This window comes from Notolepis coatsorum (genome assembly GCF_963971535.1).
Source record: "Notolepis coatsorum genome assembly, chromosome: 3".
In the NCBI taxonomy this organism is placed as follows: domain Eukaryota; kingdom Metazoa; phylum Chordata; class Actinopteri; order Aulopiformes; family Paralepididae; genus Notolepis; species Notolepis coatsorum.
Genome location: NC_140167.1, coordinates 206,341,649 through 206,367,854, shown reverse-complemented (window position 1 = coordinate 206,367,854; position 26,206 = coordinate 206,341,649). Strand labels below are relative to the sequence as shown.

At 43.9% G+C, this 26,206-nt stretch overlaps 1 protein-coding gene across 1 annotated transcript in view; it reads right to left on the bottom strand.

The window, feature by feature from the left end:
* The window catches only part of rabgap1l (RAB GTPase activating protein 1-like), a 573,823-nt gene that overhangs the window by 427,557 nt on the left and 120,060 nt on the right, over positions 1–26,206 (bottom strand). Inside the window, exons 10-11 of the mRNA XM_084311549.1 lie at positions 21,964–22,130; positions 342–465 (exon numbers count right to left, since the gene is read on the bottom strand). Coding sequence (XP_084167675.1) covers positions 342–465; positions 21,964–22,130 — 291 coding nt within the window. The remainder of the gene's footprint in view (positions 1–341; positions 466–21,963; positions 22,131–26,206) is intronic.

Here is a 26,206-nt window from a genome sequence, read left to right as displayed (position 1 = left end):
TGTGACAAGAAAAGGACATCCAACGGAATGCAACCACCATAAAGACTGTACTAGAAATTCCGTCTGTAATGTACTGATTTATTTTGTTTTCTCTGTTTGATTGTTTTGTTTTGTTTGGCTTTGGCAATGTAAACGTATGTTTCCCATGTCAATAAAGCCCATTTGAATTGAATTGAAATTGAATTGAGAGAGAGAGAGAGAGAGAGAGAGAGAGAGAGAGAGAGAGAGAGAGAGAGAGAGAGAGAAGAGAGAGAGAGGAGAGAGACAGAGAGACAGAGAGAGAGAGAGAGAGAGAGAGAGACAGAGAGACAGAGAGAGAGAGAGAGAGAGAACCTCTGTACCTTCCTCAGGCTCCTCCTCCTCTGCAGGTGAGGCCAGGCGTCCTCTCCCGTTGCTCCTCTCCGTCTGCCTCAGGAGGCTCACCACCTCGTACATCACGTCACCTTGGCTGCCCTTCTCTGCCCCTGCTGGACACACACAGTACATGCTGTCACCTTGGCTGCCCTTCTCTGCCCCCTGCTGGACACACACAGTACATGCTGTCACCTTGGCTGCCCTTCTCAGCCCCCTGCTGGACACACACAGTACATGTTGCTCACCACCTCGTACATGCTGTCACCTTGGCTGCCCTTCTCAGCCCCCTGCTGGACACACACAGTACATGCTGTCACCTTGGCTGCCCTTCTCAGCCCCCTGCTGGACACACACAGTACATGCTGTCACCTTGGCTGCCCTTCTCAGCCCCCTGCTGGACACACACAGTACATGCTGTCACCTTGGCTGCCCTTCTCAGCCCCCTGCTGGACACACACAGTACATGTTGCTCACCACCTCGTACATGCTGTCACCTTGGCTGCCCTTCTCAGCCCCCTGCTGGACACACACAGTACATGTTGTTGACACGTCTTTACTCTTTCCTTTTGTGAGCGAGGCCCAGAGGAAATGCATTCACACACGAGGTCATGTCCAATCAGTAATACTGACATATATTCACCAAGGGTTCTGCTCTACAGGTGTGGGGGGACGTATACGTCCCGACGCACGGAACGCACGGCACTTTTTGCGAGCGTCTAGCGGCTGCATTTTTCGCCGAACATATAAATTACTGTTTGAAAGATCTATTTTGTGCCGTTCGAACGCCACCTCACTCGACCAAAATCCGGGCCTTGGTTCTCGAGTTACATGACGATATGTCAGGCGAGCGTCTTTTTACGCACCGGACTCCACCCCGGACTCCAGACCCTCCAGAACTGCCAATCATCTGCTGATTATTAGTCAGCCTTGTAGCCAATGAGTGTACCTTTCCAACGATACCCCATGTGTGTTCTCTCTCGCACGTGTGTGTGTGTGCGTGCGCGCATGCTCATGTCCCATCTTTGGTCTCTGTAAAGAGAGAGAGAAGGAAAAGGAGACATGGATACATAGTGCTCACACTACGGGCTACAAAGCAACAGGAAAATCATTCATTTTCAATGGAAGTGGGCGTCATGAAGCTAGGGACGCACGCGGACACCAGAGGTGAACCACACTTCAGAGTGAACGGCCGTGGATGAGAGCTCTGACGTCTCTCAAAGACCCATTTCTGAACGGATTTTTATAAAATTTGGACCTGTACTACATAAGACTTCAGGCTATGGAACCGCAGTGTTTTCCAGCTTATACCTATTTATTGTTAAAAAATTATTACTTTATATAAATATTAAGTATAAAGCTAAGCTTTGCAAAAAAAGTATGCAGTCGTCTAGTTCAAGTAAAAGATATTGCGACTTATCTGGGTGCCTGTTAAGCCTTTGGTTGCCGTTCACGTAGATTTCCGTTTCTGTGGCCCAGCGGTCGAGTGCCGGAAACGTAGATCTACGTTTTTGTCTCGGTTTTCCTTTTATTCGCTATTGCCATTCATAATCCATCGAGGCACCTTGTGCATGCTGTACTGAATGTGTCTGAGATCGCAGACGGTCAATACCGCCGACTAACGCCTTGCGGCCGGTATTGGACTCCATTTGAAACGATGTAGTTTGTTTTCTCTACCGAGCCGTGGGGACGGGTTCTAAACACTCCGGCAAAACAAGGGCTTGTAGGGATGGCTTGGACAACTGACCCCGCCCGTTCATGTGCAATGCCGGATAACGTCGAAGACAGGGTCGCTGTGGATATCTGGAATTGCGATCAGATAATTGGATTCTTCTTTTTGCATTACACCAGAGACCAGGTAAGGACTCTATATTACCAATATTGCGTTGATCTGATATTTTTTTCCCCGTGATCACTCTGTGTCTGTGTGTATGCGGTGTCCCGTTGGCAGTGATCACAGCACGGAGGTGCGCCCCGCTCCAACCCCGCTTTCATGCATGCACGAGGAAACATAATACCAATAATCTAGCGTTGATTTCAGGATGATTCGATAATCAGGCGAAAAATGGCAACGTGATAAGTGGATTTGACTAAAGGGCTGTTTTGACGGAGTTCCCTGGAAGTACACAGGATCACTCTACCACTATACTCATATTCACCACGGTATAAAACGGAAATGTATAGATGAAAAAATAATCTGTTTTTTTTGCACGTTGACCGGAAGAAACCCACTGACAATCTACGGTGTTATTGATCCATAGCTATAATATAAAATATAGGTTTAGCTCTACAAACAAGGTGAGCGCTTACATGGGGTTAATGGGCGGCAAGGCCTATGCACTTCCCGGAAGGGGGCGTGGCACCCAATGTGTTAACGGTTAACCTGATAAGCCCTATTTTCTGAAAATCCGCCTAAAATACATACCTCAGTACAAGGTCAATTTGCATGTTCTTGGTATCTAGGGACATCTATGGATCTCAGGGAATGTATTCCCAGTGTCAGAAATATTGTATCTGTTACTAGGCTTGAGTACATTGTGATGAAACAAAGGAAAATATAAATTATGATTTTTCTTTGCAGCGTTGACAGTGAATAACACCATGCTAAAAATGACCAGACATGAAAAACTGCCACTGAGCTCGTCCAGTACCTTCTTGAGATCACGTGTACAAACAATTTAAGGAGATGAATAAAGGGAAGATGATTAAACAGAAGGTTTTGTAGATACAGTACTGAATTCTGCCATCCGGACACATGCAATTTGAAATATTATAGAATATAGAATAGCAGGCCTATAAATTACCTTATTATAGCCATGTTTGGATCAGCCCAAATCTACTCGTTCCAATGACAGAGTTCAATTTGGATTTAGTATCACCAGGCGTGCAGGAAGAACCGAGAGTTAAATCTACTGTAAATACAGTCAGTCAGCGATCGGTTTAGTTCTTATTCGTTTAGTTTGTGGTCTGTGTGCGTAATGCTCACATTCCTCATTGAGTCAGGACTATAAATGCAAAACGTAATTGTTAATGATACAAATATTGTCATATTTATTATCATTATAATTATTTAATTCCACGGATGTCTGTAGTATCGGCAATCTCCAATGACTTGTCCCAGAGAAAGGTGTTTAAACGGGACTTGCATTGCTATTCCTAGCACTATTTGGGCAATTTTACACAATTCCTGTGAGTCTATGGAAGACATCTGTAAAGTTTATTTAAAAAGAAATCATTGTTTTATATTTCTAATGGAGTACTCACACCACTGAGGATAAACAGGGCTACCGTGGACAGGGTGAGCAGCTTCAAGTACCTGGGGGTCCACATCTCAGAGGATCTGACATGGACAACACACATAGACTCAGTCGTAAAAAAGGCGAAGCAGCGCCTCTACCACCTGAGACAGTTAAGGAAGTTCAGAGTATCTGGGAAGATACTCCAGTCCTTCTACTCCGGAGCTGTAGAGAGCATCCTGACTGGAAACATCACTGCCTGGTATGGAAACAGCACGGCACAGGACAAGAAGGCCCTACAGAGTGGTACACTCAGCCGAGCGTACTACGGGTATTGCACTACCACCCCTGCAGGTTCTATACAACAAGAGGTGCAAATCCAGAGCCTGCAGAATAATGAAAGACCCTCACCACCCCAACAACAGCCTGTTCAAGCTGCTGCGGTCAGGCAAACGCCTGCGAACACCAGCAACTAGGACAGAGAGACTTCAGCTCAGCTTCTTCCCCCAGGCCATCAGAGCCTTGAACACTGAACTCTCCACACACAAGCACACATGAGCACACACACAACACACACACTGTACACGCTCACACACTAGCAGCCACTTTAACATGAGCACACACACACTCATGCTGCACATGCTCACACTTATGGTCACTTTAAAAATAGTATAGTATAACTTGAGATTGTATAATATAGCATTGTATAGCAGTGTACATAAAGACCCAGTGCCTCATCCGTAGCTAACAGTGTATTGCACTATCACAGGACCTAGCATGTCTTACCATGCTCTGTAATAACTCATGTACATATACCGATATGCCCTACTTTGATTACTTGTATTATTGCACAATGTCGTTCTATTGGATTCTTATTATATTATTATTATTGTATTATGCACAATCGTTGCGGGCAAGACCCCCCGCATTTCACTGTATACTTGTATGCCGTGACAAATAAAACTCTTGACTCTCTCTCTTGACTATTTGCGAATGCATAAACTATATCTTAAATTATGGCTGTGTATAATATGGCCGTCGCTTATCAATGACTTGTTTGCAGTCAACATTGTTGAAACGGATTTTTTATTTTTATTTTTTAATCAGTTCATTTCCGTTTTATACCATTTTGAAAAACGCTCGTTTTATGTAAGTTCCAGAACATTTCAGAAGATTCTGTGATAATCGCCCTTTACTGGAATACACAAAAAACTTTGTAATTTTTCTATCTATTTAATCTATTATCCATTTCCTGATCAGCACACACGCACACACACACACATAGGGCCCACGTTGATATATCTGTGATAAAAGCTCTGATTATCCCAAGACTGGTAAAATAGATTCCTTACCTCAGATCAGATGTTCTTCAAAAAGATTATTCCAATTCCTGATCGCCATTCCAAATATCGATCACGTTTATTGATCCAACGCTGGGTGGTCGAAACACCGATTCCACGCTGTTCTGATGGTCCACAATGAATCCGATCAGCTCGAGTTACATGCCTGAGAAGTAAAATGTGGAAGCAGGACTTTCTTTTTTTTCATGAGTTTCATTCAATCCAATCCAAAGGGGTGCAGTACCACACGGAGAGACGATAGGGGGCGGTATTTTCCCAATGGAGCTCAGAGAGAGTTCCAGTGGTAACGGGAGGCTAGATTGATGAAATATGAATCGAAATTGTGAATAAAAAAAAAAACGATTAAAAACGAGATCTCTCGTCGGCTGGCACGCAACGGTTGGCATGAACTAACGAGAAATCTCATCGTTGGCACTGAAAGTGTTAACAGCGGCGTTGCCGACAACATCATTATGCTACCAGGATACGACATCATCAGAGCAGATAGATCAGCTGATTGCTGCAGTGAAACCAGAGGTGGGGGTCTGTGCTTTTATATCAACAAGGCTTAGTGCATGGACAATGCCATTATTGAGAGTCACTGCTCTGCTAACCTAGAACATCTCATGGTTAAGTATGGATAATTCACTTCTACTGTTGGTGACTGAAGCATATCACCCAGACACTAATGCTGAGCTAGCAATGAAAGAACTGCATGCTGCCATTAGCAAGCAACATACCACACAACCGAAGTCATTATTACAAGAAACTTCACAACCACTCCAGCCTGAGGTCTGTTCTCCCCAGATTCTATCAGCATGTCTCCTGACCCACAAGAGGAGACACAATATTAGACCATGTTTACACCAAAATAGCCTAAGGACACAAAGCCATTCCCTTCCCACATCTGGGAGAATCTGAAGATCTCTTTGTTCCTGCTCCACTCATCAGACACGCCCTCACTTAGGAGACGGTTAAAGTATGGCCTCAGGGAGCGGACTGTGAACGGCAACACCAGTCTCAACACACGGACCAGAGTCAACACACGGACCAGAGTCTGTCTCAACACACGGACCAGAGTCTGTCTCAACACACGGACCAGAGTGTCTCAACACACGGACCAGAGTCCGTCTCAACACACGGACCAGAGTCTGTCTCAACACACGGACCAGAGTCTGTCTCAACACACGGACCAGAGTCAGTCTCAACACACGGACCAGAGTGTCTCAACACATGGACCAGAGTCTGTCTCAACACACGGACCAGAGTGTCTCAACACACGGACCAGAGTCAGTCTCAACACACGGACCAGAGTCTGTCTCAACACACGGACCAGAGTCTGTCTCAACACACGGACCAGAGTCTGTCTCAACACACGGACCAGAGTCTGTCTCAACACACGGACCAGAGTGTCTCAACACATGGACCAGAGTCTGTCTCAACACACGGACCAGAGTGTCTCAACACACGGACCAGAGTCTGTCTCAACACACGGACCAGAGTCTGTCTCAACACACGGACCAGAGTCTGTCTCAACACACGGACCAGAGTGTCTCAACACACGGACCAGAGTCTGTCTCAACACATGGACCAGAGTCTGTCTCAACACACGGACCAGAGTCTGTCTCAACACACGGACCAGAGTCTGTCTCAACACACGGACCAGAGTCTGTCTCAACACACGGACCAGAGTCTGTCTCAACACACGGACCAGAGTCTGTCTCAACACACGGACCAGAGTGTCTCAACACATGGACCAGAGTCTGTCTCAACACACGGACCAGAGTGTCTCAACACACGGACCAGAGTCTGTCTCAACACACGGACCAGAGTCTGTCTCAACACACGGACCAGAGTCTGTCTCAACACACGGACCAGAGTCTGTCTCAACACACGGACCAGAGTGTCTCAACACACGGACCAGAGTCTGTCTCAACACACGGACCAGAGTCTGTCTCAACACACGGACCAGAGTCTGTCTCAACACACGGACCAGAGTCTGTCTCAACACACGGACCAGAGTCTGTCTCAACACACGGACCAGAGTATCTCAACACACGGACCAGAGTGTCTCAACACACGGACCAGAGTCTGTCTCAACACACGGACCAGAGTCTGTCTCAACACACGGACCAGAGTGTCTCAACACACGGACCAGAGTGTCTCAACACATGGACCAGAGTCTGTCTCAACACACGGACCAGAGTGTCTCAACACACGGACCAGAGTCTGTCTCAACACACGGACCAGAGTCTGTCTCAACACACGGACCAGAGTCTGTCTCAACACACGGACCAGAGTCTGTCTCAACACACGGACCAGAGTCTGTCTCAACACATGGACCAGAGTCTGTCTCAACACACGGACCAGAGTCTGTCTCAACACACGGACCAGAGTCTGTCTCAACACACGGACCAGAGTCTGTCTCAACACACGGACCAGAGTCTGTCTCAACACACGGACCAGAGTCTGTCTCAACACACGGACCAGAGTGTCTCAACACATGGACCAGAGTCTGTCTCAACACACGGACCAGAGTGTCTCAACACACGGACCAGAGTCTGTCTCAACACACGGACCAGAGTCTGTCTCAACACACGGACCAGAGTCTGTCTCAACACACGGACCAGAGTCTGTCTCAACACACGGACCAGAGTGTCTCAACACACGGACCAGAGTCTGTCTCAACACACGGACCAGAGTCTGTCTCAACACACGGACCAGAGTCTGTCTCAACACACGGACCAGAGTCTGTCTCAACACACGGACCAGAGTCTGTCTCAACACACGGACCAGAGTATCTCAACACACGGACCAGAGTGTCTCAACACACGGACCAGAGTCTGTCTCAACACACGGACCAGAGTCTGTCTCAACACACGGACCAGAGTGTCTCAACACACGGACCAGAGTGTCTCAACACATGGACCAGAGTCTGTCTCAACACACGGACCAGAGTGTCTCAACACACGGACCAGAGTCTGTCTCAACACACGGACCAGAGTCTGTCTCAACACACGGACCAGAGTCTGTCTCAACACACGGACCAGAGTCTGTCTCAACACACGGACCAGAGTCTGTCTCAACACACGGACCAGAGTCTGTCTCAACACACGGACCAGAGTATCTCAACACACGGACCAGAGTCAGTCTCAACACACGGACCAGAGTCTGTCTCAACACACGGACCATAGTCTGTATCAACACACGGACCAGAGTCTGTCTCAACACACGGACCAGAGTCTGTCTCAACACACGGACCAGAGTGTCTCAACACATGGACCAGAGTCTGTCTCAACACACGGACCAGCTTCTGTCTCAACACACGGACCAGAGTCTGTCTCAACACACGGACCAGAGTCTGTCTCAACACACGGACCAGAGTCTGTCTCAACACACGGACCAGAGTCTGTCTCAACACACGGACCAGAGTCTGTCTCAACACACGGACCAGAGTCTGTCTCAACACACGGACCAGAGTCTGTCTCAACACACGGACCAGAGTCTGTCTCAACACACGGACCAGAGTCTGTCTCAACACACGGACCAGAGTCTGTCTCAACACACGGACCAGAGTCAGTCTCAACACACGGACCAGAGTCTGTTTCAACACACGGACCTTGTGCTATGTATGACTTAGTCCACATTGCAGGCGGCTTGTGGGAGGCAAGAAACAGCGTCCGTGACAGGGGAGGGTTGAATTGGATGATACGAAATTGGGATGGGAGAAAATATAGAAAATGGGAGAAAAAGTGGATTAGTGTGTAACAGGGTAATAGTGTAATAGTTAACAATTGTTGAACCGGGGCGGCTGGGTAGCGCAGTGGAGAATGCACTCGCCTACCACCGCAGAGACTCTGGGATCTAATCCAGCTGTCAGCGGTACCACATGGAAGTATTGATTGCGCCGTAACAAATCATTAAAAAAATATACCGTTAACTGGAATATGTTGTGCCTTTACACATATGTTGGATTATTTAATTGGTTTGTCATGACAAACAAATAAAATATCGCATCCGCCGGCTGTCTCTGGCTTGCTCCAGCGGACACCAGAGCTCAGCCCGCGGCGAGAATGTGCTGCCACGAGCGGCATCGCTGAGCTCTGGCTCTGACTACATGCAGTCACTGAGTGTTGTGTTGCTGTAGCCAACGGGTAAATCGCGATTTTTTTATTAGTTTGTCATGACAAACCAATTACATAATCCAACATATGTGTAAAGGCACAACATATTCCAGTTAACGGTATATATTTTTTAATGATTTGTTACGGCGTAGTCGTTCTATATGAATTGAAAATGGGGGACCCTGATGTAACAAGACAAACGTCTTTCTCTGGTCTGCATCCCCTTAACAATTGTGTGTATTGAGCCGTACTGTATTGTACCCATTCTGCAATCTGTTAAATAAAGTTTTCATTCATTCATTCATTCATTCAGTCAATACTTCCATGCGTATAAATTGAGGAAGCGAGCGAGCGAGCGCGTCCGCGGCCGCTCGCTCTGCCGACTGCCGCGTGTGGCAGCGGCAGATAGGGGGGGCGGGTCACGTGGGGGTCGCGGCCAATCAGAGGAACCCGGAAACCGAATTCCGTTGCGGAAGCGATACACGCGTCCCGGTCGTTGTAAACTGCGGTTCCTACTGGTCGGTCGGGGCGCCTGCTCAGCAGGGAAGGGATCGGGGGGAGGTAGTGTGATCCTCCCACACGTTACACTCCCCCAGTGAGAGTCCTCGCTGTCAGGTGAAAAGAAGCGGCTGGCTGACTCCACATGTATCGGAGGAGGCGTGTGGTAGTTCTACACCCTTCCTAGGCCAACAGTGGGGCAATGCGCGCAACGACCAGGAAGGGAATTGGCATAACGACTAAATTGGGATGGGTGAAAAATACAGAAAGTTAAAAAAATGTATAAATAAAAAAAGAATGTGTAATAGTGTGCTAGTGTAATAAAGTAAGTGTACTAGTATACTAGTGTGTAATAAAGCAAATGTAATAATAGTATAATAGTGTGTAATAAAGCAAGTGTAATAGTTAACATTGTGTAATAGCATAATAGTGTGTAATAGAGTAAGTGTAATAGTGAAAGCTGAGCTTTTTTCTTCTTCATTCCCACAGACAGTGGATGATCTTTGTGTATATTGTGTGAGGGTGGTTGGATACTGAAAATGATAATGAATGGTAATAGATGGTGTCTGCATAGGCGCCTACGTAATTGAGCAGGCGAAGCGGGTGCTCTACCAGTATTGAACTTGGGGGAGTAAGCTTGTCTCTTTGCTCCCTCACTTTTTGATCATTGATATATCCCCCCCCCAATATATAAATATTATCTACGTAATTTCAATCAAATTAATAATACGCAATGACACTTAATAACAAGTTTTTAAGTTTCCAAAGATTGCGAACCCCCCCCCCCCCTGCCCCATTATGGTTTGATCCAGTGCCTCCCATCTCCAGCGCGTAGACCTTGGCTCACAGCGCTGCAGTCTGGCTGCAGGTAGGCTGAGTGTAAATATCAAAGCGCACAGAGTGTGTCATAATATTGGTGGCAGGCAGTGAGTGGAGTGGAGTGAGAGGCGGAGTCACGGAGTTGGAGAGAAGAAGTGGGGACAGAATGGGTTGGAGAGTGATAGGCAACCTTCGGAACGAAGAAGCCACCTAATGATGATGATGCAGGCAGGCAGGCTTTTCCAGTAAGTTGTTCAAATAAAAGGATTATGTTAGACATAAGTTACTATTGAGTGGTAGTAGAACTTCTACGGTTCTACCACGCAATACAATAAAAGTGTTTCACGGTCCCGAATTGCGATCTGGTCATACGGTTTCCTCGAATAAATAATAATATCGTTTCCCTCTCTGGTTGGCGTTAGCTTTAGTGCTAGCCGCTAGCTAACGTTATCTAGATATGTGGTGTGAGCTGGATGACGTTGACTTTATTTGCAAACGTTAGCGCTATCTATATGGCAGACGAGCAGGGCCGGATTAACGACGGCCGCGGCCCGTGGGCCTATAGTGACGAGGGGCCTCAATTTTTTTTTATTTTTTTACTTTTTTTTTTTTATCGATGTCATGATTGTGCACTGCAGACTCAGGGAGGAGGCAGATAAGGAGAGAAAGAGACACAAGATTTACAGGTAATGGAAATATATCTTTTTTCTCTTTCTTATTAAAACTTGGCCTATTTGAAAGGAGATTGATTTAATAAAAATTAATGAGCGAAAAATCAATATACAGTGTATATACAGTATATATATATATATTAATATATTATTATTATAGTAATTGGCTATCATACTGCAATATAAACTGAGTTTTATAGTGAAAAGAGCAGCTTTATTGGTCAAGATTGAAGTCAAGTCAAGTCAAGTCAGTTTTATTTGTATAGCACATTTCCAGGCAGCGGCAGCTGACACCAAAGTGCTTCACAAGCAAGTTGATAAAAACAAATTAGTGTGAGGCAAGGTATAAGATTAAAAGAAAGAAGAAAAAAAAACATAGCAAAGCAATGAAAGCAACAAAAACAAACAGTATGGTGCAAGATATAGGATTAAAAACATAATAAAGCAATGAAAGTAATAAAAACTGGTAGGACACAGTAAAACAAAGAGGATAGAAGGGCCAGGGGTCTAGTGGTGGCTCTATATTGCAGGAAATTGCACGTACAGGTTCATTAAATTTAAAAAAAAAACTGCCATGGAGGGGGTCGTGCCGGACCCCCTCCAAACCACACCTTGCCTGTCAAAAAAAAAAAAAAAAAAAAAAAAAAAAAAAAAAAAAAAAAATCTTGCACCCCCACTTTCAACTATAACTAGGCGGCCATGGGTGTCTGCATTTGTGAAATATTGTAGGTGCGTTTGTTTGCTTTTTGAGAAGACGGAGAGAGAAGAAATGTATGGCTGCCACCTGGTGGAGATTTGTGCTCTACTGAGCGCACCCTTCTAATTTTCGAATGATATTCCCTCAAACATCTCGTATCTCACTTCGTGAGAACCTTTGTCATTAGCTTTTAACAGTATGACAATATGATTTCATCACCATATGAACCCATTAAAAAAAGTCAATAAATAATTATGTCGACTTACTGTCAAAGCAAAACGTAAGTGCTTTCCAACGATACATAACCGTGTTAATTTAATCATAGGACAAACCTGACCTGAGGTGACATAAGCTACGTGTTTATTTCTGGGCTATTCGATTACTATATATGGTGCTAATCGTTTCTCTCTTCTACCTGGTGAAAAAAAAAATCGATCAATGAATTGCACTGATTCGCTCAACTGCCTGGTGTTCCGTGGCGAACCTGAAGTCACTGACGAGAGGGAGAATATCAAGGAGGCGTCATCTCCAGGGCTAGAGGCTTGGTGCTCGTGCTGCGAGGTGGTAACAATAATAATAACTTTATTTGTACAGCAGCTTTCATACAAGAAGTGCTTCACAGTAGCAAAAGAAGACATAAAAGTTGCACAAAATTGGCAGATCAAGAGCAATGCATAAAGTGCAGAGATAAAATAAGTATAAAACAAGTCAAAATAGAGTAGACAGTAAAATAATGTAATTTGCAGTTGTGAATTACTGTTTAAACTGTTTAAAACCTGACAGTCTTTCTTCCTGTTTGATACCAACACAGTTTAAAACCCGACAGTCTTTCTTCCTGTTTGATACCCACAGTTTAAAACCTGACAGTCTGTCTTCCTGTTTGATACCCACACAGTTTAAAACCTGACCATCTTTCTTCCTGTTTGATACCCACACAGTTTAAAACCTGACAGTCTTTCTTCCTGTTTGATACCCACACAGTTTAAAACCTGACAGTCTTTCTTCCTGTTTGATACCCACACAGTTTAAAACCTGACAGTCTGTCTTCCTGTTTGATACCCACACAGTTTAAAACCTGACCATCTTTCTTCCTGTTTGATACCCACACAGTTTAAAACCTGACAGTCTTTCTTCCTGTTTGATACCCACAGTTTAAAACCTGACAGTCTTTCTTCCTGTTTGATACCCACACAGTTTAAAACCGGACAGTCTTTCTTCCTGTTTGATACCCACACAGTTTAAAACCTGACATTCTTTCGTCCTGTTTGATACCCACAGTTTAAAACCTGACATTCTTTCTTCCTGTTTGATACCCACAGTTTAAAACCTGACGGTCTTTCTTCCTGTTTGATACCCACACAGTTTAAAACCTGACAGTCTTTCTTCCTGTTTGATACCCACACAGTTTAAAACCTGAGAGTCTTTCTTCCTGTTTGATACCCACACAGTTTAAAACCTGACAGTCTTTCTTCCTGTTTGATACCCACACAGTTTAAAACCTGACGGTCTTTCTTCCTGTTTGATACCCACACAGTTTAAAACCTGACAGTCTTTCTTCCTGTTTGATACCCACACAGTTTAAAACCTGACAGTCTTTCTTCCTGTTTGATACCCACACAGTTTAAAACCTGAGAGTCTTTCTTCCTGTTTGATATCCACACAGTTTAAAACCTGACAGTCTTTCTTCCTGTTTGATACCCACACAGTTTAAAACCTGACGGTCTTTCTTCCTGTTTGATACCCACACAGTTTAAAACCTGACAGTCTGTCTTCCTGTTTGATACCCACACAGTTTAAAACCTGACAGTCTGTCTTCCTGTTTGATACCCACACAGTTTAAAACCTGACAGTCTTTCTTCCTGTTTGATACCCACACAGTTTAAAACCCGAGAGTCTTTCTCCCTGTTTGATACCCACACAGTTTAAAACCTGACAGTCTTTCTTCCTGTTTGATACCCACACAGTTTAAAACCTGACAGTCTGTCTTCCTGTTTGATACCCACACAGTTTAAAACCTGAGAGTCTTTCTCCCTGTTTGATACCCACACAGTTTAAAACCCTACAGTCTTTCTTCCTGTTTGATACCCACACAGTTTAAAACCTGACAGTCTGTCTTCATGTTTGATACCCACACAGTTTAAAACCTGACAGTCTTTCTTCATGTTTGATACCCACACAGTTTAAAACCCTACCGTCTTTCTTCCCGTTTGATACCCACACAGTTTAAAACCTGACAGTCTTTCTTCCTGTTTGATACCCACACAGTTTAAAACCTGACAGTCTTTCTTCCTGTTTGATACCCACACAGTTTAAAACATGAGTCTTTCTTCCTGTTTGATACCCACACAGTTTATAACCTGACAGTCTTTCTTCCTGTTTGATACCCACACAGTTTAAAACCTGACAGTCTGTCTTCCTGTTTGATACCCACACAGTTTAAAACCTGACAGTCTTTCTTCCTGTTTGATACCCACACAGTTTAAACATGAGTCTTTCTTCCTGTTTGATACCCACACAGTTTAAAACCCTACAGTCTTTCTTCCCGTTTGATACCCACACAGTTTAAAACATGAGTCTTTCTTCCTGTTTGATACCCACACAGTTTAAAAACCTACAGTCTTTCTTCCTGTTTGATACCCACACAGTTTAAAACCTGACAGTCTTTCTCCCTGTTTGATACCCACACAGTTTAAAACCTGACAGTCTTTCTTCCTGTTTGATACCCACACAGTTTAAAACACAAGTCTTTCTTCCTGTTTGATACCCACACAGTTTAAAACCTGACAGTCTTTCTTCCTGTTTGATACCCACACAGTTTAAAACACGAGTCTTTCTTCCTGTTTGATACCCACACAGTTTAAAACCTGACAGTCTTTATTCCTGTTTGATACCCACACAGTTTAAAACCCTACAGTCTTTCTTCCCGTTTGATACCCACACAGTTTAAAACCTGACAGTCTTTCTTCCTGTTTGATACCCACACAGTTTAAAACCTGACAGTCTGTCTTCCTGTTTGATACCCACACAGTTTAAAACCCGACAGTCTTTCTTCCTGTTTGATACCCACACAGTTTAAAACATGAGTCTTTCTTCCTGTTCGATACCCACACAGTTTAAAACCTGACAGTCTTTCTTCCTGTTTGATACCCACACAGTTTAAAACATGAGTCTTTCTTCCTGTTCGATACCCACACAGCACAATAGCTTAGGGCTGGGCGATAGATATCGCAATATATTTTGGCTATATCACGATACACGATATATATATCGCGATTTTTTTTACATTTCCTCTAAAGCACTTAAAAATGCCCATAACATTTGAAACTAACATAAATGAAAGTGCACTCTTTGTCCATACCACTAGACTAGGCATTTTAAAATAACATAAATGAAAGTGTACTTTTTGTCCATGCCACTAGACATTTTAAAATAACATAAATGAAAGTGTACTATTTGTCCATGCCACTAGACATTTTAAAATAACATAAATTAAAGTGTACTCTTTGTCCATACCACTAGACTAGGCATTTTAAAATAACATAAATAAAAGTGTACTCTTTGTCCATGCCACTAGACTAGACATTTTAAAATAACATAAATGAAAGTGTACTCTTTGTCCATGCCACTAGACTAGACATTTTAAAATAACATACATGAAAGTGTACTCTTTGTCCATACCAGTAGGCATTTTAAAATAACATAAATGAAAGTGTTCTCTTTGTCCATACCAGTAGGCATTTTAAAATAACATAAATGAAAGTGTACTCTTTGTCCATACCAGTAGGCATTTTAAAATAACATAAATGAAAGTGTACTCTTTGTCCATGCCACTAGACATTTGAAATGAAAGTCATAATGTCAAACAACAGGTCTGGTCAAAAACGGTAAACAAAAAATTGCTGCATTTTGTGCATGGTTGTGTCCTGTGTGTTTGTGACAACCAGTCAGTACTAGGGATGGGTACCTTTCACATTTGAACCGATACGGTACCGGTATCGGTACCTGTGATTGATGTGAATCGATACCGGTACCCAACGGTACCTTTTTTCGGTACTTTAGTCTCAAGAAATTTAATGTACCTACATCAGTCGTAAAAAAAAAATCCAAACTTCAAATAACTATAATTTCGACAGTTTTCGGCTTGCCATTGCTCCGACTGCTTTGTTGTTGAATCAAGGCAAATCCTAGGTAAGCATATATTGTGCGTATGAACGTTGACATGAAAAGAAAAAAGGTAAAAAGGATTCTCGTTCGGTATCTCACTTGAATCGATACTCGGTAGTACCGACGTGTTTCGGTTCGGTACCTCAAAAGTACCGAATTCGGTACCCATCCCTAGTCAGTACCAACAGGTATCTAGAGATTTTGTGCCAAAAACACAAGCCTATCAACTAGGGATGCACCGAATGGGAAATTCTTGGCCGAAACAGATACTGAAAATAGGAAACAGTTGGCCGAAAACCGAATGACATAATATGAATATATATATAATGTATTTTATTTTATTTTTTGGCTACCTGATTATGGCAAAAGACATGATTATGGCAAAACTTAACTTAAATAATATTAATAATCACTATTATGGGCCCATAAAACATTTATTCAGCACTTTTGAATGCATACATAAATTCTGACTGCTGAAAGATTGTACAATTTAAAAATTTTCTCTTTGCATACAACAAAATGTGCATTAAAGTCAAGTGCATTTTCTTTTCTCTGTAGGATAACTACAACAAGTGCATTCAGAACAAAGCCAAGGTGCTTTAAAACTGCATAAAGATCTGCATAAAGACACACACACACACACACACACACACACTAGGTGTTGATGTACTTGATGTTTGTTTGTTGTGTTGCATATTTGAAATAAACTTCAATCAAATCAAATCCCCCCTCTTAAAAACTAAAACCTGTGTTTAACCTAGCCATGATCCATCTATAAAACATCATGCTAAAACTGTGAAACAAATGTCCTACTCCCCTAAAGAAAGAAATACATAGCAAACATGACTATTATGCAATAGTGCTGCTGCTTTTTATTTTGTTAAAATCTTTTAGTTAAGACTAAAAGACTACAATATGACTACAACGATTTGATGACGGCTTCCTGTCCTCGCATTTCCATTTTGTTTTAACGTAAAATTTTCAACAACAGATTGCTGCTAATTAAACACTTCATGGAAATGGAGTAACGTTAACGTTATGGCGAGTTCATACGTGTAGTATAGTATGAACTCGACATTCCGTTTCAAGTGTTGCTGCCACCGTTGCGTCGCAGATGGATGGTACACTGTTAGCTCCATAGCTAATCCGCTCCTAGAGTATCAGTATCAACGGCATCTGGCTCGAGGGCTGCCCGGTGGCATGGAACTATGTTCCCACAGGTACTAGATAATCGTTCCGATGGGGAACTGGTGGCGGGCCGTTTCAGAATAAATAAAATAAATAACTCGCTAAACTCTTCTTTCACGCTATCGTATCCTCTTTCCCCGTCTCCTCCAAACAACATGTGCACTGACTTGGCACCGCCTCTCTGTGCGTGTGTGTGTGTGTGTGTGTGTGTGTGTGTGTGTGTGTGTGTGTGTGTGTGTGTGTGTGTGTGTGTGTGTGTGTGTGTGTGTGTGTGTGTGTGTGTGTATGTGACGTAGAGTGGGCGGGCCGCGGGTGTGAGAGAGAGGAAAGCAGGAGTCTGCACGCTGCAGCGCTTCTCGAGGAAAGCACTGCGAGTGTCTCTCGGCCGCGGCGCCATATAAACTGACGTGATAACATATACTCGATGTTCGCGATATAGTACAGTACTGCATCTCATGTAGAACAATCCGCGATACATCGAGTATACTTGATATATCGCCCACCCCTACAATAGCTCTCAACGTCTTGTTATATTTTAACATCGTTAACTCTTTCACGGCCAACAACGTTTATATACGTTATTGGGCGCCAATGGTTAACCCATTCAGTGCCAACCACGAGTATAGTCGGGTTAACTCACCATGCGTTGAGTGCCAATCACGAGTATAGTCGGGTTTTAATCGTTATTTATTTTATTAGCGATATCCATTCATTTTTCATCCATCCAGCCTGACGTTATCATTGGGAATGGGTCTGAGCTCGCAAAAGGGCAAATACCGCCGCCTACGCCTTCCAGACGGTATTGCACATCATTGAAATCCCTTCCCCTTGGGCTGTACGCTGATCTAACAAGTCCGGTCCAGGTTTTCCTTCTCGGGCAAGAGTAACGTTTATAACACATGGGCTGGGGAGACTGGGCAGCGTGGATTATGCCTTTCGGACATATAACGTTGGATCTATAAACGCGATCAATATTTGGAATGGCGATCAGGAATTGGATTAATCTTTTTGCAAGACATCAGATGTGCGGTAAGGACTCTATGTTACGAATCTTGGGTTAATCCGATGTTTCTTTCGCCACCATCGGAGCGTGTGTGTTTCTGACGTTGGCTGCAGGCAAAGCACTTCTGTTCGCACATGACACACATAATACCGCTAATCTAGCGTTATTTTCAGAACGATTCATAAATCAAGCGACAAATGGCACGATTTCTAAGGAAATACATTGAAGCGCCATTTGCTCGATGCTCTGGAAATATACTCTTATTCACCACGGTATAAAACGGAAATGTACGGATGAAAAAACAATCTGTTTTGTGCATGTTGACTAGAAGCAACTCACTGACAATCGACGGGTGTATTAGACCCATAGCTATAATATAAGATATATTTTAAGCACTCGCAAATGTCACGGTCCCCCCATTGATTAAAGCGATGGCACTCTAGCGCCCCGACCCGTGGCGGTGAATGAGTTAAGGGCCATAAACGTATATATACGTTTTTGCTTTTTTTGCGATTTTAATATTCTATTCAATGTCACGGACCCGTATGTTGCCGTTAAAAGGCATACTGGGACACCGAGGGTGCAGTACCGGCCAGATCCTGCTAGTAGGCAGTATCGAGAGTGCAGTAAACCCTGTTCCAGACCGGGTGTTACGTTTAAACCGCTCCGGGCGCAGTTTTCTAGTACAGGGAAGCCTAGGGCTTCACTCGATCGCATCGTTTTCGGGATGTTGTGCTGGATTATGTCGTGGACCAGATGGACATCAGATGGACCAGATGGCGATCAAACAATTGGAATATTCTTTTTGGAATACCCCTGACCACAGGTAAGGACTATCTGACGTCAATTTCAGCATGATCCAACAATGTTATCATACCGATCCAGCTAATCGGCGTGTGTTGTGGTAATAACGAATGCCGTTACTGGCAATCAAAGCATCAGAAACGACGAAATAGTAGCGTGTCCAGGGACGAAACGCCAATGCTTTTAGTAGAATTCACGTTGTGGCCTATAGCCAGCCTCCCAGGAATGAGCCCGGATCATTCTGAAATTATACTTGTATTCACCACGGCAGAACGCGCAAACGTATTCATGAAAACATTTATAATTCTTTGCATCTTGGACAGAAGATAGTTACTGTCAAATGACCATAGTATTGTATCCATAGCTATAATATAGAATATAGATATAGCTCTACAAACAAGGTGACGCACAGTGAGAATATGTAATGGAAACCTGGCCTGGCTAGAACAGGATGGGGAAAGGCCTCGGCCCTGAATGAGTTAAACAGGCCGTCACGATTCCCCTCTTATTTCCCGGTGAACCAGGTGCGAAATATGTTCAGGGGGTCTGACACCGATAACGACTCTCTAATTCCTCGCCCCGGCTAATGAGAGCCTCCGGAAAGATGGAATAAGAATTAAAAATAATAATAATAATAAAAATAAAAATAAAAATAATAATAATAATAATAATAATAATAATAATAATAATAATAATAATAATAATAATAATAATAATAATAATAATAATAATAATAATAATAATAATAATAATAATAATGCCCTCGGATTGGAATCTCCCGTCAAAACGCTGCACAATATTATCTTTTAATTAGCTCTTAACCACAACGGCATTCTTCCTGCTGCTGATGAGATAACTAGAGGCAACCAGGCATGAAATTCTGGGCCGCTGCCGTTAATTACCCACATGCCAATAATGAGACATAGCCTCTTATTTGCTCCCAACGATACAAAGCCTGCCGTCGATTTGCGGGGTCCCCGCAGCCCACTAGAGGAGATTTGCTTTTCAAAAAGGGGAGCTTAAGACCGGCTTTCTCCGTGCTTTTTAAGTACCTGCAGAATCATCCGGACCGCGTGCGTGTTGCTTTTTAACAGCGGAGGAGTGCAAGAATGTGACAATGTGACCATGTGACCACGGCAGCGCGAGAGAGCGGCAGTGCGGAAATAGGCTGTCTATTGCCATTCTCTAAGACAAACGCTAACCTTAACACTTTGGTTGCCTTGGGTTAAATTCATGATATACCATAGGTTGCCGGCTCTATTTGTCTATGGAGAAAGTCCCCTTCTTTGCAGGGCTATAACTTTTTAAATTCTATTGCTACATTGCCATTATTAGGGCCCATTCAAAGTCCTATATGTATTGTTCATTGTGTAGCAACGTTAAACTTTTTCATTCACATATTCATAGTAAAGTATGGTCTAATGTATAAGTATGTTTTCATCTCTTTCTGCAGCTTTCTCCAGAACGTGATATATAGCCCCAAATGCATTATATTGATGATGAAATACAGTTTGATGGCAATCAGCGCGATATAAAAAATTCCAACTAGACGTACTTCTAGAAGTTACTACACGTCATCTGATGTTGACCGGATGGGCGAGGGGGCGTTTATAATTCCGTGGGCAGCGTTACACCAATCATCTAATGTGGGTCAAATGTTGATAATAGCAGTTAGTATCGAAGACGGTAACGTTACACGCTCAAACTCACCCCAGTCTCCGCGCGCCGTTGGGCGATCGTCGTAGAGTAGAAATTCTATCATTATGGGATGGCGATTTACCCGGTCCATCTCCAGCTTGTATAATGGTATATACGTCCAAATCATGTTGTTTATCGAGTTATTGGCAATCGATCGCTATGTAGCGTGACGAGCCAGAGTCCCGGGACATGTACCGAGTGGCCGGAAGCAATACGGACGTCTAGCACAACCTCTATGGCACATCCTGTTTAAGCGATTGCGCCGATCGGCCACCAGATGGCGCTCCTGAACCGCCAGAGAGCTCAGTGGGTCCTGCTGGTGGATCTCAGGCCAGCGGAGGGGACATATGAATCCGATCGCAGATTTTTGAAATATTGATATAAGGACGACGTAAAGCGTCCTCCGGCAACTTTAGCATGGCCAGCAAAGACGTCTAAAGACGTTTCATGGCAGTCAAAGTGTTAACCAGCTCCTTAACAGCGCCTAAACGTAACCCTTCTAACCTTAACCAACTCCGAAACAATGCCTAACCTTAACCTTAACCTTAACCATGCCTAACCTTAACCATAGAAAGAATATTGCCATTCTCTAAGACAAACTCTAACCTTAACCAGCTCCTTAACAGCGCCTAAACTTAACCCTTCTAACCTTAACCAACTCCGAAACAATGCCTAACTTTAACCTTAACCTTAACCATGCCTAACCTTAACCGGCGAAAGAATACACGTAAAAAAAAAAAAAAAATTATGGGATTCGAACTTGTCACCAACGGACCGCAGGATCGCAGGACCGCAGCGCTGCCAGGTGAGCTAAGCTTCGAATGAAAATCATGGCGGATTACGGCTACATAATGCTGCAAGCTCTGCCGCTCCGCTCCACGGCAGAGCTCCCGTGGGTGGCAATTGAATGTGCTCTCTCGCCACTCTCTGCACTCTTGCATTTTAATCAGAGAACTTGCGCATAGATTGGGCGGGTCGAGTGTTTTCAGGGGGGCGTGTGTTGTGTGGGCGTGGGCTTCACAGACAGTTGTGTGTGTGGGGCGTGATCTGATAAGACGTTGGACCATTCCTTCAAGTAGCTTCCCGCCCAGCGGTTAATCTTACAGTCCCTCTTCGGGCCCATTTCGACTGCTCACTGAGCTTGTAAAATTTAACAAGTGAAAGCAATATGGTCAACATCTTGTGATGATTACTAAGCTACTGCCATCTGTCCAGTCCTTAACCACATGGGGTGTGCCTAAGCCTTAGGCCCTAAGGCATGCAAATCCACTCCCGCCAATAGACGCGCCATTCACTCTGTTAATTAAAGTGTGGAGCGGGATATCGCGTCACCATGGTGGTTATTCAAGGTGAACCTGCGTGCTAACTACCTGTTTGAGTTTGAGGTAGAAGGTCTGGCTGAAGGCCTTGCGGCTGAAGTACCAGAAGCGTTCGTTGGCAGGGTACACCCTGATGAGGGTCTCCATCAGGAACCTGACGGGCTCCACCACCTCTGTCACCACCAAGTCCACGGCCACCGTCATGTACACCTGCTTATCTGGAGGGAAGCACAGGAGAAGAAGAAAGAACAGGTGAAGCTTCAGAAGAAGCTTCTATCCCCAGGCCATCAGGCTGCTAAACGAACAATAAACACTATGCAACAACCATCAAATGCACACAGCACACACACCCACACGCACACACTCACTTAAACAAACAACACACTGCAGCACCCACTCTCCACACTTTAGATCACACAAACACTTTATATTTATTGATAAAGGATTTGCACTACAACTCGTACACCTACTGTAAATTGTACCTAAATTGCACCTCATCCTATTTCTGCCTTGCACTATATAGTATTGTATATTAGTACACTGCAGTATTGTATATTATATGGTAACTCAGTTACGTCTACTCTGCATCGAACATTGTACATATGTCTATACTGAACACTGTGACCTCATTTTTTTTTTACTTCTAATTTACATGCTATACTATGTTATTTTATTTCATACTTATCTTGTCTTGCACAGTCTCTGGAGCGTAACAGTAAGAAGCATTTTGTATAAAAGTATTCTGTACTTCTGTATGACAACTATTAAAGAAACTTGAAACTTGATGCAGGGAGACGGGGGTGGGGTAGCCACTGTGTGCATGTAAAGCACAGGAGTGAGCTCGAGGGCAGCTGTGGAGGGGTGAGGAGTGAGCTTTCTGCTGTGCCCGAGTTTACGCTGCCAGCGGGGGGTGGCAGAATGTATACAGTATTCACGCCTGAGTGAGAAGTGGCTGTTGTGGGTGGAAACATTTAAGACATGGATGCAAAAGGTAAAGCAGGGAATACTTGCAGAGGGAAAGAAATGGTTAATCTCTCGCTTGGAGAGTGCCGTGTCAGAGACATATTCATAGTGTTCATGTGACATGTTTCATTATTCAATATGGCAGAGCCACAGCTCATTGGCCACAGTTGCCATTTAATGATAATCATCTGCTATTTGATTAGAAGGCACCTGTTGTTTGCGACCAAGATGTCGATGATCGAATACTGTGAATATCTCCTGCTGCTTTTACAAATTAACAAAAAAAAATGTTCTCCCTTTTTAATATTCCTAAAGAATATTCCTACAGAAACAGCTGCTAAAGTAATTTGTGTCCATAATATGAAGCTCTGTAACAGGTAAGGCTGAGACGATATGCCATTTGGAAGAATCTATAAATCGGGACAAAATTATCGAAAAAAGTATTATAAATCAAATTATTATTATTGTTTTTTATTATGATCGTGTAAATTGGTAGTGTTACCTGAAAACAGTAGTTTCGCTTCACATACGTTGCAAACAACATATTTATTGCCCTCCAACTTCTCAAAATGTTGCCACACTTCAGACAGCATCTTCCTGATCACTACTGGCAGCGCGCTCAGCACTACTTGCTGTCGTGGGCCAACTACAGCATCGCAAAAACTACAGTGAGTGCACGTGACACACACACACACACACACACAAACTAACATTAAATAATATTTATTTTCTTTTTTAAGAAAAAATATTTTATTTTACACATGCAAAAAAATCGATAAGTGACGCCGCTTATTGATTTCAGGCAGTTATTGATAAATCGATAAGTGGTCTCAGCCTTAGTAACAGGGGCATGATAGTTCAAACAAGACTATGTTTGCTTGTTGCTAGCCCCTTTCGTGACTGTGATGCACCGAGTGAATCCACAGTCCCTTGCTCCTCCATTGGAAAATCCCATAATTAACTCTGAAGAACTGGTCCTCCGCAAAACGCTTGTTGTACAAGTATCGCAGAGAAATTTCAAAGGTACTCGCAGGTTTCGGACAGAGAAACGCAATGGTTTGAAAGCTCGGCGTTGCCTGTTAAGCTGTAGCCCTATTTTCAGAAATTTCGTCTAAAGGTACATGTAAATGGAAGATTGCTCCACTTCTACAAGGCCAATTTGCATGTTCTTGGTATCTAGGAACATCTAGGGACCTGGGGGAATGTATTTCCAGTGTCAGAAATATTATAATAATAATAATTGTGTCTGTTACTAGGCTTGAGTAAATTGTAATGAAAAAAAGGAGAATATAAATTATGATTTATTTTTGCATCTGTGCCGGTGAATAACACCATGAAAACATTGAGGTTCTTTTGATTTCGCTCACTGAGCTCATTCAGCACCTTCTTGAGACCAAGTGTAAAGAAAATCTAAGCAAATTAATAAAGGGAAGATGATTAAACAGAAAGATTTGTAGATACAGTAATAAATGTGTTGTGTTCTGTAATGCATATTGAAGATGTACTTCCCAAGAGTCTCCACTATGGGGCGTAGTTGATACAATGCCCTGTTATGCCTACAGCTGAAGTGTGCAGAAGAAGTGTACACGCAGAAGGAGAATAGAACAGGATGTACCCTGCTGTAACCTACCATGCTAACCTGCTTGACTAAAAGGCTAAAAGAGTAACCTGCTTCCTGAGTCTTATTACTACACCTACCTACATACAAAATACTACGTACGTACTACATAACAATTGGCGACGAGGAAGTTGAACCGGGGAATTTTTTTAACAGACGTTTTTACTGCAGGAGAGATGGCTAATTTACATGTAGCTTCTCCGACGTCGCTTTTACCATGCCCTGGGGAACCTACTATGCCAATGAAAGCATTGCACAATACGTCGTTGCTTTGCGTGACCTAGCTACCACATGTGACTTTGATAATAAAACTGAGGAAAATCTCCGGGATCAGTTGATTGAACATGTAGCTAGCCCACAGATAAGGGAACGTCTGCTGCTTGAACCAGGTTTGACGCTGGACAAGGCTATCAATCTAGCTACGCAGTTTGAAGCGGCTGTACTCCACGCTAAAGCTATAACTACCGAGCGTGCTGCTCCAGTACATGCTGTGACGTTGCGGTCTCCGAATACTTTCAAGAAACGGGACTGGCAGCGCTACCGTCCAGCTAAGCCTGCGGCTGCTACTGATTCTGCTTCCACTCGCTCTTGCTACCGATGTGGTTCGGGGAGCCACCTGGCGAACTCTTCACAATGTCCAGCAGTGAAAGGGACTTGCAAATTATGCCAGAAAACAGGACATTTTGCTCGTGTCTGCCGTGCTAAAACACAGTCGGTGAGTACAGTGGAAATTCCTGAAACTACAGTGCTATGCTTGGGAGCTTCTGACATTACAAAAAGGATTGTATGCAATGTGCATGTACACACACCTACTACCCAGGCTCAGGAATTGAGACTGGTTGTGGACACAGGCTCAGCAGTATCCATAATGCCACTGTCTACTTATGAGAAATACTTCAGTGAAACTACCCTATCTGCACCTACTGTTCGGCTGGTGTCATACACCAAGGCTAGCATACCTGTCATGGGGTGCCTACAGGCTCAGGTGAGGAGAGACAATGTCACAATCCCTGCTACATTTTACGTTGTGGATAAAGGAACTCCTCTGCTGGGAATGGACCTGTTGACTGCACTCCAGCTCTGCATTAGTGGAACTACTGTCCTCCCCTCCTCCGCTCCTACGCCGTCTACACCTGCCCCTGTGATGGCTACTACTGCTGCTGCGGATACTACTACTACTACTACTGCTACTACTGCTGCTGCGGATACTACTGCTACTACTGATACTACTACTATTACTGCTACTACTGCTGCTGCTACTACTACTACTGCTGCTACTACTGCTGCTACTATTACCGCTTCTACTGACTCTGCTATGGATGTGGAGCCCGAGATAGTAGCACACATCGCGGCTACACTCAGTGTCCTGTCGGTGACTGAGTTTGGGGCTGCTTGCTCTACCTGCCCTGAAGTGACTGCACTGCGTGGTCAGATTAACAGGGGTTGGCCTCACTCAGCGAAATCAGTGAGCCAAGATCTGATCGCATACTTCAAGATCAGAGAGGAACCGTCAGTCAAGGACAATTACGTCCTCAGAGGCAACCGCCTCATCGCACCAGTGTCCTTACGCCATACATTGCTCACACTGGCACACAAGAGCCACCAGGGGGTCGTACGCACTAAGCAGCGTCTGCGGGATCTCTATTGGTGGCCGAAGATGGACTCTCAGGTTCAGGCCGACATATCCAAATGTGTCTCGTCAGTCTAATGACA